The following is a 16642-nucleotide window of genomic DNA, read 5'->3' on the forward strand; positions in this document are numbered from 1 at the left end:
TGAATGAAACAAAGATAATACATTTAATAGTGTTTCTCTTTAGGGGCAATGCAAGATACAATGTAAACAGGAACAAGACAACAACAACAACAAAAAGGTTTTCAAAATGAAAACGGTAAAAAGGGACGGCCCTGTTTTCAAAACGAACCGCTGGCACACAGACCAATTCCTATGTTTCCCGTTGAAGAGTAGACTGATTCGATTATTTGTACATTTGCTGTACTTTCACATACACTTATTGACTCACTGATGGCAAATTGTAAAATCATGACATGTCCTGACATGTCCTGCTTCTTTATCGCCTTGTCACACAACATTAGATTTTGTCACACCGAATGACTCACGTCAGTGACATTTACAAAAGGAATCAGAAAACACGTTTCTCTTGAACTCCATCCTCCCACGACACCTTTCTTTTGAAAACAGGACGAGTCTCTATAGTTGTCTCTATAGAGTTGAACACAAATGTTGCATAAGAATAATGCAAATTTTAAAAAAGAGAGAAAAACAGATATTATAGCAACTCCTTTGGTCCAACTCGAAGCATTGGTGGTATGATGTAACAGAGTTGACATACTGGTAGTGGGTCATTCTTGTTTCAAGTTTGGGTATAAGGACCTAGATGGTTTACAGAGCATAGGTTTAGAGAGTATAACTTTGGTTTGAGGCCTTGTCTACAAATTAGGTTTTTGTGACAGTGTTGGAGACTTGCCACACAATGTTCTACTGTAAATAGGAATTAGACTATAACTGGCATCAGAGAATGCTCATGAAGGCCTGATCTTAGGTAATAACAAGACGTTTGACTACGCCAACTAAAAATTATTCGGTGACCCCTGAAATGACACACATCTTTATCTGACAAATCCTCCCTCCAGAAAATATGGATGTGGCAATAAATATGTTCCATATTGGTACCCATACAAAAAAAGGAAGGTAGTTTTAAGCAGTGTGAGCAGTTATTGCTAAGAGTGATATGACATGATGTATCTGTCTGAGGGTTAATTAAAGAGAGTATAAAATAGTAATTAGAACAGGAAGTCAAACAGTGAGAGTCTCAGCACAGCAGGAAACACAAAAAAGAACCTGCATGCACTATTCCTCAGCCATGCAATACATTAGCATTCTAAGCAATGCCCCAACGCCACCTGTTGTGTTAAGTAACACTTGGCGTAGTCGGCAGTCCCATTCCACCTGTCTGAAGCGTTACCATCAGTTCTAGCACTGAGTAAGCTTTCATCCCTCTTGTTCTTCTTCTTTTCTTTCATTCATTGACTTCCTTCATGAGCAAACAACATAAAAAATTCACTCTAAAAAAGTTGTTAAAAATACCTACTAAAAACAACCCTTAAGTTAAACACCTCACACCCCTTTCACAAACACTTACTACTAACTTTCTCAAATCATCACATCTCCTACCCTTTCTCTCATTAACCTGGCTCTCCAGCCTCTCCCTTCACACCAGGACAGAATAAGCCACCAGACAGAAGTTGAAGCTTCACCACAGCAAATTATATAAAGCTGAATAAATCAGACACATGATTAATATGCCACCCTGCTAAAAAGCTGTAGAGAGACAGAACGAGAGCGACAAAGAGTGAGAGCATCTATCCATCTTCGACAGCCGCAATCTCATTTGTTTTAGATTAGCCCCTCGTGGCTGTGCTACCCCGCTATCAGGGCGCCACCGGCGCGAGAATTACTGGCCTTCAAACCTTTAACTACCGCAATTAAAATGGTGTTTTGATAATGAGATTTCACAGCCACGCATCGTACATTGGATAGTTCATTAGCCCGAGCTGTGGGAGATGGGAGAAGAGGAGGAAGTATGATGCAGTGTTATTCATTGTCTCTGATGGAAGCTGTTGCTGCTGGTTTTAATAGAAGTCCAGTCAGCATGAACAGAGGAGCACAATGTCCACAACTCTATCCAGCTCCTGTCTCTCTTTCTCACTCTCTCTTGTTCCCTATCTCTGTCTCGTTCTCTCATTCTTGCCATGTCATCTACGATCCACAATCTGATCCATCTCAGGTTTCCCGACGCATCCCACACACAACTAACCTCATCCCTGACCTCCTCCTATCTTTCTCCTGACCTCACCTGCACGCAATCCATCTCATCACAGTGCACACGTCCTCTCTCAAACACACCAACACACTATATCTCACATCACATGCTTCTACGACCCAAACCTCATACACTAGATACACTCAACACATCCAATCTCTTCATTCTTCAAGTGACTAGCTTTCGGCACTGGGAACTGCTAGCTTTGGTTGAGGCGAAAGAAAGAAAAAGAACATGGCGGAAGTTTGGTGGAAAAGGCCAAAGAGTGAGCAAGGAGGCACTAGTAAAGGAAGAGTAGAAAAAAATATCCGGGAAGGAAAAAGGACATTCCGGCTGGTGCTATCTAGGATTACTAGGCTTAAGGGAAGGTCACGCTCGAGAAGGCCCGTCAATTTGTTCAAATAAAAAGAGAGAAAGGAGGCGGGGGCAGAGAGTCAAGGCAGTGTGGCGTCAGTAGGGACTGTCTCACTTGGCTGAGTTCGCAAATATGGTAGAGGCTCTAATCTATTCCCTCTGACATGAATGGCATCCCTCGTCGGTGTGTGTGTGTGTGTGTGTGTCGCCCCGTACATGGGTGCTACTTTACCACAAATCTGTGGCACTCTCCACCAAAGTTAAAACTCAAGGGTGTGTGTGTTTCTTCCCTATAAAACCCACTGGAGGGGAAAGGAAATGAACTGAGACCTTCCAAAGCACCTTAACTGTTATGTGGGGATAAGTGAAAGAAAATCATCTGTAGAGGAAACTTCTAAACCAACCAGTTTTAGTGGACCTCAAGAACATCACTGTTGTAATCTGTTGACAAAGAACCAAACCCATGTAGTATTTTCTCTCTTTCTCCTCAGAAGATTCTAAACATTCGGGAACATGGTCAAGTCTGAAATGAATTCCCATGGGGCTTAATCGAGGACATGGAGATACATTAAAAAAAAGGTGTTTTCTTATATTTGGTGGTAGGTATAGGTTTGGAAGCGGATGGATTAAACTACGATGGCCCTGTAGTACACATCACTGTTTCCCTACAAGACTACCGGTTAACAGTCTCTCTCCCAGTTTACATTACGCGGTTGACATCTGTGATGGTTCCAAATGTCACTTTTGCCATGGCAAGGGGGTTGAAAGAGGCCGGCATGGCTTGTGTTCAAATGGCATGGAGGCATCTGCGTACAGTAGTTGGAGGAGAGAGATACTCCAAGAACAAAAACATTTTGTTCAGGCACAAACGTGACAGCTCGATGGCAGTCTGGTGAGTACCTAGAGGCCCTCGATGCTGACACAACTCTTACCGCTGTGGATCTGTGGTAGAGAACAGCTAGATGTTAACGAGGTCGGAACCCGGGTCATTGGCTTCTGCCGGTGACATTCACAGTCCACTAGCCACACACGCTAGCCAGGAGGAAGGACCAGAAGGGATTCTTACGTGACCATTGGTTAAAAATCATGTCCATCATGTCACAACATGTTGTGCTGTAGCTCAATGGAAGTAAGCACCTCCAATGGGATTGGAGTATATTTAGTGCCATTAGATTGTTGCTGTTTTGAAAAAGGCTAATATGAAAAAAAGCAGTGGACCTGAAATGATGACCTAAAGGTGTTTACATGACCGATGGCTTGAATGGATTAAGGGATATACAATATCTTTTTGTATCATATATCCTTAGGCATGTTGAAAGAGGAGGTCATGTTGATCATGTTTTTCTATAGCTATGCTTTTTAAAGATGCCTATTTCTATTGCACATTTCCTCATTATTACATTTCTGAAAGATGTTCAAATACAATGGGGTGAAAACGAAAAACAAATAAGACAAAATGTAGCATTTTGACCAAAACATTGAACACATTTTTTTGTTGTTGAAATATTTAAAAAATACATAATACTAAATATGAAAAAGTCAAGCTTGACACATTACAATTCCCTTGTAATTTGCAAGCGCAGGCAGAGAAGCCATGTAAATTGTACTCAATTAAACAACAGCGATATGCATTAATATGTGCTGAAGCGAAATGTTATGGGTGATTCAACACGTTTACATAATGCCTTCGTCGAGGGGAAGGAGGGAGATGGGTTAGGGGTTCTGTATCAACTGTAGTTGTACTTGACATAGACCTAATTATTGATTTCCATTGCTTTACATGGGATATGATGGGTGAGATAAAGAGCATTTTATACCCTCCATTTGTGATGCAGAATTAACTTCAGCTTCTATAGATCTGTATGCAACGGCTTGAAATTCATACCAAATAGACTGTAGAAATGTCGAAAAAATGATACAGTATATCACACATTATTGACTTTTGTACTAGGTTGACAGGTCTAGTCCAGTCTAGTGAGGCAGTGGATACATATCTGATTGTCAAACCACAAATGGGAGGTATAAACATTAGGTCAAAAATAAATATGATTTGAATCAGGCATTACGTACAGACCAATAAGGAGAAAGGAAGTGTCCATGATTTTGCTAGTTGCAGCACACAGCATGGGGGGGGAAAAAAGTCATTTAGAAGGTTGGAAAAAAAGATAGCCAAATAGAATATAGTGAACAAAAAAATTTACAAACTACAAAAAACAACAACTCTTAGCTGCATTAATATTTGAAAACATTCAATTATGTACAGGCATTGTGTAGTTGGTAGTTTCACTGACCAGCAGTGCATTTGGTATTGCATTGTAACTGCCGGTTTGTAGGGCAACATGGAAAAAGTATGTTGCAGTAGCATTCATCTCCCACAAGAGAGTACCATGTACAGTATCCAATTATTATATTGTGAGGAGCTTTGGCATCCTCTAATGACTGAGATATTTTCCTGTGAAAAGACAGGAGTTGAAAAACTTGAGGTAAAAAAATACTCTTATTAAATAGTTTTTTTTTTTAAATCAATAAATAATATGCTGAGTATTTCAACTGCATCTTTACATTAATGCACTGTAAACAAGTGTTAAAGTGCATTAATTCACAAAAAACGGAACTTCAATCTTCATTATTGTCTATGTGTGATCACACTGTAACAACAAAAAACAACTATGGTTGGCTAAAACAGATATAACTGCGATCTAGCAGGTACAATACTTTAATACTATAATACTGTCCAGCAGAAAATGTCATGAAAAAATGTCACACACTGTTAGAAAAATATTTCAGCAGTCTTGAACACCAGCCAGTTGAAATAGTACTTCATTTGGATTTTCAATTGGGGATCGTTTTGAAGTAATATCAGTTTTGTGTTTGGGGAAAACGTATAAGTAAATAGTAATAACTCAAAATAGTCCTGCAGTACTATTCTAAATCCAGTAGATACCAAACTACTTTTAAAGCAAGGAAGTGAACATAAATTGTATTGCATATCACATAAACCAATACTGCACAGCAATATCCGCATGTTTCAACATACTTTCATGTGGGTTCAGAACATTAACTGAGTCCAGATGTTATCAAAATATAGATTTTTTTTATTCTTCAGTTTTTAAACTTCGATTTAGTTATCTTTTAGAATACACTAGTTTGGGCTATTTGTATCCATAAATAAATAGTTGTCACGTGTGATCCCTCTCCGGCCTCTAGGTCACCAGGCTGCTCGTTAAGGCACCATCGTTATGCGCATTAGCGCATAAAGACACTCACCTGGACTCCATCACCTCCTTGATTACCTGCCCTATATATTTCACTCTCTTTGGTTCCTTCCCCATTGTTTCTGTTTCTTGTAGGTGCGTTGTTTGTGTTTTGTATTATGTTACATTTATTGATTAAAACACACTCCCTGAACTTGCCTCCTGACTCCCAGCGCACTCGTTACAATAGTAAAGATACAAAATAGCCAATGCAATGATATTCTGCTTTGGTTTGATCACATTGCGGGCTCGAGGCTATGGAAATATATCCCTGGGATTCAAAGATCATTATGAAGCCATATTTCCAGTACTTATTTTCTGTGCAAGTGCGGTTGCTTTACTGTATACAGTAAAGCATATATACAAATATATTTGTCTGGGACTAATACAGACAGACAATACTAAAACTTATTGTGTAAAGTAATATCTTGGTGGTAGGTTAAAAAAATTAGTGATTGATTAGTTTTCAAGCTTGACAAGTTTAGGCTTTATTTGTGTGCAAGATATTGTAGGCTTGGTTGAAAATATAGAATAAGAAGTTGGGACTCCAAAAATGGGGTGACACAACAAAGTTTGTCTAATTACGTGTACCTCAACATAGATATTCCATCAGTGAAACTTCAGAGAATCGAATATCCGAGAGAGGAAACTTGGACTCTTTCCAATTCTGGGCTGTCGGTGGAGTGTTACACAAGAAAGCAGAAATACATCTCTAAGGACAGACAGAAAGACACACAAAGACATTAAAGAACAAAACATACAGTAATGTCTAAAAAAGATCATCAAACAATTAGTCATTTTCAGTGAGTCAATTGTGACTCACTGAGAGTCGCTGATATCTCTCCTGTTCTCCTGTTTTTTTCTTATTTGATTCTGAACACTCTAGATTGATCCTATTCACTCGGTAACGCTCTTAAACACTCCTACTCAAGTGATTCTCTTGAACGTTACAAAAATAATTTTGGTGGTATTCATGCTCATAGGCCTATGGCACAGTAATACATTTGGTAATGACGTTGATTCACCGATGTGTTCCGTCCGCTTCTTCGAACCCCCATTCAGTTGATCATCTACGAAAGGCACCTATTTGGCATTATAGTCACAAGGGCAGGTATAAGGCTTGCCATCATTGCCCAGCCATCTTCTCTTTCTAATGTAAACCCCTTCTAGAAGGTGTCGTGTCAAATCGTTCCAAAGTGCCAAAAACTTCTTTGTGTTTCTAACACTGGGGGTGGCCAACCCTGTTTTCAGTCTCTCGTTATATCCCATATCGCACGCAAAAATCTGAACTTTTAGTCTTTTACGTGTACACTTTAGTAAGCCAGAAATAAAAGTGTCTCTTTCTCATTATACGGTTAAAACAACATATTGTTTTTTTTTACATAAAGTCTTTCAGAATCAATCTTCTGTTTACATATTTGGAGCATATTGCTTGTGGTAGCTCTTGTGGGGTAACATTCTTATGGAGTGATGTCATCACCAATATTCTTAGTGACATCAAAGGGGGACATTGTTATTATTATTAGGCCCTTACTTCTTCCTCTCTAGGTAGTTGGAGGGGACCCAGCCCTTGCGGGGGTGCAGGGCATCTTGGACCTGGCAGTACCACCACCCGTTGGGGTTCCTGTCTAGAACCTCCAGGCAGGTGCCCTCAGGGAAGCCCATGGTCTCATCGTCCCCCCGGTAGTCAGCGATGGAAACATATACCTCCCTCCCCAGGTTGTTATGGATCAGCTGGCTCTTCTCGATAGGCTTGGGCCTGACTGTGGTTACGGGGATACCATTACGCTGCACAACAACCCCAACCCTGCTCAAGGCGTCCGTCCCGCCACCGGCGCCAAATCGTTCCGCCGAAGAATCCCTGGTGGTGATAGAGCGCTCTGAGGGTCTCAATCGGGTCTCGACTGTGACGGGTTGCGCACGCACTGCGTTGAAAGAGGAGTTACGGCGCACGCCGAGGGTAGCGGAACCGGAGCGGTACTGGTCAGTACGGTACTGGTTGTGGGCGGCCAATGACTCGTTCCGCCTCAGGGAACTCGTCATGTAGTGTTGACTGTCCATGGCGGGCTGTGGCACAGACACGAACACGGACTGGGGTCTGACGGCGGACTGCGGTCTCACCCCACCGTTCCTCATTCTCACAGCTCCGTTAACCAGCACAGCCGGCTTGGAGAAGCCGCCCGGAGGCTTGGAGGGGATGGGGGGAATGTTCCTCGATCTCAGACCCCCTGGCGTGTTGTGTACCTGGTGGTGGTTGGTGAGTCCCTGGAGGTTGATGTCGTTGAGCGCCAGCACGCGCTGCTCATTCTTCTCCAGGCTGTTGGACTTGCTCCCGGTGCCGCTGCCCGACCCAGAGCGCTGCCCGTCAGACTCGGACCCACCGCCGTCCCTCCCTTGGTGGATGGGCTCCAGGTAGAAGGTGGGCGCCCAGCCTTCCTCGTCCCGCCAACGAATGTACCACCAGCCACTCTCCTGCCTCTCCAGGACCTCGACCTCCACCCCAGGTGGAAAGCTCAGCTCTGATTCCTGGACCTTGTCGTAGGCGTCTGTGGTCCGGTATAGGTTGAACCCCTCCAGATCAGAATCTCCCCGGCTCCCCTTGGAGTAGATGGAAGAGAGGTCTGAGGTGCTGTTGCGGGAAGAATGGGAGTCCTCCGACGAGATGACAGAGGACGTCTCTGTGTCTTTGAGCCCATGGACTGTATGCCGGAGTTGTCCCGTGGGCCTCAACTGGCGTCTCAGGGAAGTGATGTCCATCCTCTCGGAGCACTGTGGCTCAGACTTGGTGGTGAGCAGAGGTTTAGGCCTCACCGAGGGCTTGAGCTTGGTGGAGGGGCTCTGACCTATCCTTTGCTCCACCGTCCTGATGCCTGGAGGTCTCCTGGAACCTCTACCTGATTCGTCTGAGGACGACCTGGGGCTGGTGTCGGCTTTGGCTAAGGACTGGCTTCGGCTCAGCTCCGGGGCGATCTTCTGCAATGGCTTTCCCCCTGCTAGAGGTGAAGACCCTGAGGGTTTGCGGGGTACAGTCGAGGAGTGGTAGATCCTTGGGGAGTTGGAACCACCGCAGCCTTTGGCCGAAGCCCCTTCATCACCACTACTGCGCCTGAAGCCATCGTTCTCATAGATACATTCCTCCTTGGCCATCTCTTCAACGGACCTGAAGGACCTTCTTCTATAGCTGATAATCACAGGGGAGGTCTTGCAGACCGGAGGAGAACTACGGTACTTCTCATAGACCACATTGTTGATTTTCACCTCCAGGGGGCGATGTATTGTCTCTCCCTTCAGGGAATCTGTGTCCGACTCGCCCTCGCATCCAACGGCGGGAATGTCGTATTCCGGTTCCTCGTATACTGCGGCCCGACTAGGGGATTCTGGGGCTTTGGACGATGAGGAGATGGAGTGACTGGGTGAAGGTGAGGGCGTCTCCTCTGAGTCTTGCTTTTTGATGGGTGGAGCTGGGGGCGGGACTTTAGGGCGGGTAAGCGTGCTGGTTCGTCGGCTGAGGTTGGGCTTCTTACGTTTGTCGATGTAGGAGCAGGGGGCCCAACCCTCCGTCTCCCCGATCTGGACATACCACCAGCCCCCGGAGTTCTTCTCTATAACCTACAGAGAAGACAGGTGGGAAGATAACCAACAGTCAGATACACACTTGATGGAACTATCGCTTTACTATAAACATTCAGTCTCACTTGAACTTCACACTGATGAAAATAGTATTTTTGAAAATAGCATTTTTATAACAATGGGTCCTGGTCAAAAGTAGTGCACTATAAAGGGAATAGGGTGCCATTTTGGAAGCAGACAATGTTTCTCATACATGTAGATCTCTTGAGCGTTGTGGTTATACAGATGTAGGAACTTAATTTGATCACCTTGCTGCAGGAGAACTTGGAATCTATAATGCATAGGGAGAGGGTCAGAGTAATAGTGTCCTATTTCTCTACTGCTGTTCTCTCCCTTCCTCTAACATCTCCTCCACTATCACACCATCATTCTCCCCATTTACAGATGTTGGACCTTCATTTGATCACCCTGTTGCAGGACAACTTTCCTGCAACGTAAGACATTTAAAACTTGTAGTGTATTTGAGATTTTAAAAGGCTTCTGAAGGGAAATTTCCACTTTCAAATTTCAAATTTACAAAAGTGTATATTAATTATAATCCACATAATAATCCCAATTTCCTGTTGTTACAGGATTATTTTCCTGCTGTACCAAACTTGCTCAAATTAAAATACTACATCCTACATATTCTGGGTATCATTCTTTGTCACGCCCTGACCTTAGTTATCTTTGTTTTCTTTATTATTTTGGTTAGGTCAGGGTGTGATGAGGGTGGTATGTGTGTTTTTGTCTTGTCTTGGGTTTTTTGTATATCTATGGGGTTTTGGTTTGTCTAGGTAAACGTAGGTCTATGGTGGCCCGAATTGGTTCCCAATCAGAGCAACATTGTCTCTGATTGGGTATCCTATTTAGGTTGCCATTTTCCATTTTGGTTTGGTGGGTTATTGTCTATGTGTAGTTGCACGTCAGCACTTGTGTTTATAGCTTCACGTTCGGTTTGTTAGTTTGTTTAGTGTTCTTCGTTTAAATAAAGAAGAGTGTATTCATCTCACGCTGCGCCTTGGTCTCCTCGTTATGACGAATGTGACATTCTTGGTGCGACGGTTAGAGAAATCAAAACAAAAGCTCCCTTCTTCTAACGTCAAATGTCCACCCTGACATCCAGTTGGCCTCTATGCAGTATTTTGCAAGCATCATCAAAATGAACAGACCGTCAAGGCCATATCTATGCAGCTTCAGCAGTTGTGTCGCTGGTGAGCTGTCAGGTGTCATTAATATTTAATGTGCTCAGACAGATTCCAATACCGACATATGTACAGCAGTTCTGAACATAGAGATAGATCATATAGACGGTAGCCTATCCATCCATCCAGAAACTAAATATCTGTATAGATACTGTATCTCTATGATTCTGGGTGCTTACGTCAGCTTTTTGTCCTCCACGGAAACTGATGCCATCAGAGATGCAGGACTGGAACTCTGCGATGGTGTAGTACTCCGCTTCCACAGTAGGGGGCTCTGGTGGCTTGGGTAACTGGAAGCCCTGCACAAACAAGAGGAATAGAAAAAGAAGCAATCTTGAGGTCAATGTTCTATGTTTATGTGTAAAAAACGTTTTCTGATACATACTGTATTTGAAAGTGACTTACCAGATTTGTTTCTCTTCTAGGAGGGGGTTTTTGTCGGAGGTTGGGAGAGCCTAATGAATGGAACCATAGATTAGCCTCATTTACTGTCAAATGTAGAAATGATAGAAGTGCAATTAGTAGTCTATTGTACACACATAACAGACGAGTACAAACCTTAGTATATCTGTAAAACCCCAATCAAAATGTTATATCACTCAGCACTATATATGTTTTTATTGCATTTTATTACACCCAAATATTAGTCACACAAATATATCCCAGCACCCAAATATTAGTCAAATAGATATTAGCCGAGTAAATGGTCTAATTTGAATCACCATACAACTCCATAATCGATGACACTCACCTATCGACACTCTGTGTGGAGCGACACGTGCTACAGCAGGGGAACCAGGTTCCGTCTTCCCCTTACTGTCCTGTAGAGGGCCACTAGCACCAGGGCCCAGGCTAGGACTGGAGGTACCCATCCCAGATCCAGAACTCACCCCAGGACTGGGACCTGGGCCGTGGTCGGGGCTGGGGTTGTAACCTGGGGCATAGGGCATGGGCAGGCTGATCTCACTCTTGGAGATGTGGCGCTCAGGACTGGTGGAATCTCCATCCGTTTGGACATCCTTTGAATCAAATCAAACTTTATTTCAAATGCATTTCAAACAGCAACACACTTCACAGTAAAAGAAAAGCTATACAATACAAGACATAAATCAAACAAAAGCTAATAAAATAGAAAAAAGTGCTTTAAAAAAATGAAAAAGCTGGTCCTCCCGGGTGGCGCAGTGGTCTAAGGCACTGCATCGCAGCACTAGTTGTGCCACCAGAGATTCTGGGTTTGAGCCCAGGCTCTGCCGCAGCCAGCTGCGACCGGGAGGTTCATGGAGCGACGCACAATTGGCCCAGCGTTGTCTGGGTTAGGGAGGGTTTGGCCCGGCAGGGATATCCTTGCCTCATCGCGCACTAGGCACAGTGCACGCTGACCAGGTCACTAGGTGTACGGTTTCCTCCGACACATTGGTGCGGCTGGCTTCCGGGTTGGATGTGCGTTGTGTCAAGAAGCAGTACGGCTTGCTTGGGTCGTGTTTCGGGGGACGCATGGCTCTTGACCTCTCCTGAGTCCGTACGGGAGTTGCAGCGATACTACCAATTGGATACCACGAAATTGGGGAGAAAAGGGGGTAAAAAAAATATAAAAAAATAAAAAGCTAAATGTTCAATCAAATTAAATCTTAAGTTAAAAGTGAAATCTTAAAACCTTACTTTCTCACTGCTGGATTTCTTCTGGAGCAGGTTGCTGATCTCCATGATGTTGCCGATGATCTCCACAGGGCCTGTCGGCGTCTTCTTCCTGCCCGAGGATGAGAAGTCCTCCTTCATCTTCTTCAGGTATGAGGCCGGGGCCCAGCCCTCCTTCCCCAGGTACCTAGCAGGAGAATGGAAGTTTACTCACCGGTCAAAAAGTAACCCTTACCGGTCAAATAGTAACCCTTACCGGTCAAATAGTAACCCTTACCGGTCAAAAAGTAACCCTTACCGGTCAAATAGTAACCCTTACCGGTCAAATAGTAACCCAAATTAACCCTTACGGTCAAATAGTAACCCTTACCCTTACCGGTCAAATAGTAATCCTTACTGGTCAAATAGTAACCCTTACCATTCAAATAGTAACCCTTACCGGTCAAATAGTAACCCTTACCAAATAGTAACCCTTACCAGTCAAATAGTAACCCTTACCAGTCAAATAGTAACCCTTACCGGTCAAATAAACCCTTACCGGTCAAATAGTAACCCTTACCAAATAGTAACCCTTACCGTCAAATAGTAACCCTTACCGGTCAAATAGTAACCCTTACCGGTCAAATAGTAACCCTTACCCAGTCAAATAGTAACCCTTACCAGTCAAATAGTAACCCTTACCGGTCAAATAGTAACCCTTACCGGTCAAATAGTAACCCTTACTGGTCAAATAGTAACCCTTACCATTCAAATAGTAACCCTTACCGGTCAAATAGTAACCCTTACCAGTCAAATAGTAACCCTTACCGGTCAAAAAGTGCATTGTGTGTTGACGTCAAAGTGTAATTACTTCCACTTTATGCCTGTCAGTAATAACACTGGTACATCAGCAGTAAAACATGAGGGAGTCTTTATTTTGTTTATTCTCCCACTGACTGTCTACGACCACTAGATGTCCTCATACACATAGAAGATTCTGAGCAGGGGGACGGCTCATATTAATTTCTGGAAGGGAGTCAGGGGAATGTTATCAAACACAAGGTAACCATGCGTTTCATGTGTGCGACACCATTCAATTGATTCCGTCCTCCCCTATCTAGGTGCCTCCGGCTGCCTGTGGTCTGTGGATTACATATGAGAGATGTAACAGGAGAGATGTAACAGGACTGTTCTTTAAGCCAGAGCAGAGTCCAGAGTAGCATGTGGTAATCATCAGCTGGAGAGTGGAGAGTAGAGCTCACAAGGCCTTCGGGGCCATGAGGAAGCTACAAACAACAGGCCAGGAAATGCACATTTACTGAGCATGCAACACACTCTGTCGCTCTTCCACCGAACAGGTCACACACAACACATTCACCGGATCTCCAACGAGCCACATCTGTTAATGGCTTACGACGACATTCAACAGATGAGATGGACCTCAGCCTCGATCACATCTCTGAAGATAATGATAGAAACGCTCTCTCTGGGGACTCATTTCATTAGAGTGTGAGAAAATGTACATGAACTTTTGGTCCGATTCCAATATGGTCGTTCACCCACTTCCCTAGCCTGTAGGTCCTGTTGAAGTGAGTGAAGGATTTAATTGTAATTGGAACTGGACCCATCCAACATAAAATCACTAATAGGTGTGAATTCTTAACCGGAGCAATGTTTTCCAATGGCTAAGGTCCCTCCACAGTAAGGACAAATGGGAGGAGGTGATGCTCACCTGATGTACCACCAGCCCTCCAGGTTCTTTTGGATGACCTCCACGGTGACCCCTTTCTCAAAGCCGATCTCGTCCTTCCCCTGGCTGGCGTACGGCTGCACCGTCGTGTACTTCTCTTCTACTCGGGTCGATGGAAGGAAGGACAGAGAAAGAAAGGGGAGAATCAACATTTCTGTTCAGTAAATCCCAGTCACGAATCCCTTGGAGAACTCCCCTTGAATTTCCCAGTCAAGAGATATCTACTGCAACAAGCAGAGTATTTCAATCAGTTAATGTTCTCTTAGAAAGCAACACAGAGGTAAAAGTATCGGGAATCACCCAGTTAGCCATTTTATCTGTTTTATTTTTTCAAGCCAGCATGTATACCCTGACTGTATCCATTCCAATCGTATCCTCCAATACAAACACAAAACAGCACCCTCTACTGGCCAAACCTCTCATCACATCCACAACACTCTCAAACCCTTCCTTATCACAGCTAGAATGTGACAGAGGCAAACCAGCCAGGACCAAAAATACCAAGGGGGGGTGAGTACTTTCACAAGCCACTGTAAACACTGTTGAGTGAACAACACTGCGGACTGGATCCCTTTGAAATGGCTGCTGGCTGCAGAGCTCCAGAGCTGCAGTATGGAGCCGGAGCCTCCCTGTTGGAGATAAGGAACCTGTGGAAGCTCTCAGATCTTTATCTGGCTCCACTTGGAGACAAGGGAAATCCCCGCAGCCACTCTAGAGTGGGATGATCCGTAGGGGGATTCAACTACTGTGGGAAAAGCCAAGTGTAAGTATGAGGGGTAGTAGTGGGGGGTAGATAGATAGGGCCACGTTAAGCAGCTGTTGCTTCAATGTGTTGGATATACAGGGGCATGGGAGGGAATGGGGATAAAGACAGGGAGAGAATCGAAGTTGGTCCAGTGAGAATGGCTTGTGACTCAAATTATCCCCTATATTACCCCATATAGTGCACTACCTTTGACTATGTCAATAGCAGTGCAATATGCAATAAATAGTGCACTATAGGATGACTACAGTGCCATTTGGGACACAGGCAATGTGTCCCTGGGTGGGATGGGGAAGTGAGGAGAGCAATTTCAGAGGTGTGAACGTGAGTGTGTGTCAGTCTGTTTACAATGGGTGAGGTGAGGTGAGGTTTTAGTTGGAACACATTCTACTGCTGCCTGTCATTCCAGAGGGAGCTGAGGGGCTTGGGTCAATTATAGAGAGCTGTAAGGAATGTCTAGGGGCTTTGGGCCTGGGTAGCACAGGGAGTGTGTGTAGGTTGGGGGTGTATGTGTGTGTGGTTGAGGATGTCTGAGTACTTGCGGGTGGAGAGGGAATACGGTGTGGGTTTGTGCCAGTGTGTGTGTGTGTGTGTGTGTCAGTGTGTGTGTGTGTGTGTGTGTGTGTGTGTGTGTGGTTGAGGATGTATGAGTACTTGCGGGTGGAGAGGGAATACGGTGTGGGTTTGTGCCAGTGTGTGTGTGTGTGTGTGTGTGTGTGTGTGTGTGTGTGTGTGTGTGTGTGTGTGTGTGTGTGTGTGTGTGTGTTTGTGTGTGTCAGTGTGTGTGTGTGCGTGTGTGCGTGTGTGCTTGCATGTGTATTCAAACATACGTATCATGTGTGTGAGCATGCTCTCTGGACATGTACTGTATGTGTATGTGCGTCTCACACCGTCTTAGTGAAAGTTTGACCAGTCAGCTGGGCCCAAAGCCCCAAACAGTGAGTTGAGAAGGAAGTTATCAGCACACTGCCATAAATCACATTAGACTCTGCTGTAACTGATCCCGTTCTCTAGACATACAGACAGAGGAACAGGGTGGAGGAGACTGGATAGAGTGTTTGACCCAACGACTCGCCCTGTCAACAACACATGAGGTAATCAATGAGGTCATCCTGCTGTCACTAGCCAATCACCACCTAATGATTTCATCGGACCTAACATTGGGTCAGAAAAGTTTGTGGGTTTGACCAAACAATGCAAGGGATCCATTTGTTTTTCTTGGGAGTATTTCTGGCGAAAGTTACCAAAGGCAGGCCCATTGACCTGAGGTAGGGTCAGAGTAAGTGGACTATAAAACAATAACAAAGCGATCCATTTAGCTTCCTCCTTTGTCTTCTTTGGGAGTATTTCTGGCGATAAAGTTACCAAAGGCAGGCCCATTGACCTGAGGTAGGGTCAGAGTAAGTGAACTATAAAACAATAACAAAGCGATCCATTTAGCTTCCTCCTTTGTCTTCTTTGGGAGTATTTTGGCGATAAAGTTAAAAACTTTAGACCCATTGACCTGATGTAGGGAAGGAACAACAACAAAGTAATACATTTTGCCTCCTCCTCTGTGGTGTTAATCCATAAGATTTAACACCTGGCACTTATCTTCCCTCCTTACCTTGTTTACCCTCTTGTTTCCACGGTAACTAAAACCTTGACAACCGGGGAAAAATATTATATTTCTTAGCAAATGGGTCAAGTATTCCATTAGGAAAGAGTGTTTCTGGGTAGTTTTAGATAAGTTGTTAAGAAGACAATTCATTAATATTGTAAGGTCAGACTCCCTACTTTTCTCTCTAACTCATGCACGCTTCTTTCTCAATGAATTCCTTCATTCCTCCCATCTTCTCTCCTCACGTCTTTCTCAAAACCCTTGCAATAGGGTTGAGCAGGAGGTTGGTAGAGTATTTATGCCATCGTGGAAAGATAAATTAAGAAAGAGTGTCCATGTCTCATGACAAGAGTGCATCTTCAAAGAGCGAACCATGAGATACAGTATTTATGTCTATGGAGAGAACACTCAGGGTAGAGTAATTC

The 16642-nt window shown here is 44.0% G+C and overlaps 1 protein-coding gene across 4 annotated transcripts in view; it reads right to left on the reverse strand.

Moving 5' to 3' along the window:
• Positions 1–16642, reverse strand: part of LOC112230108 (SH3 and PX domain-containing protein 2A) — a 120658-nt gene continuing 104016 nt past the window's right edge. For all 4 annotated transcript variants that reach the window (XM_042310951.1, XM_042310950.1, XM_042310949.1 and 1 more), the window contains 6 exons: positions 13837–13954; positions 12150–12312; positions 11242–11509; positions 10896–10945; positions 10670–10789; positions 1–9285 (listed from right to left, as the gene is read on the reverse strand). In XM_042310951.1, coding sequence (XP_042166885.1) covers positions 7207–9285; positions 10670–10789; positions 10896–10945; positions 11242–11509; positions 12150–12312; positions 13837–13954 — 2798 coding nt within the window. In that variant the 3' untranslated portion in view covers positions 1–7206. The remainder of the gene's footprint in view (positions 9286–10669; positions 10790–10895; positions 10946–11241; positions 11510–12149; positions 12313–13836; positions 13955–16642) is intronic.

This window comes from Oncorhynchus tshawytscha, linkage group LG32 (assembly GCF_018296145.1).
Source record: "Oncorhynchus tshawytscha isolate Ot180627B linkage group LG32, Otsh_v2.0, whole genome shotgun sequence".
Lineage (NCBI taxonomy): Eukaryota > Metazoa > Chordata > Actinopteri > Salmoniformes > Salmonidae > Oncorhynchus > Oncorhynchus tshawytscha.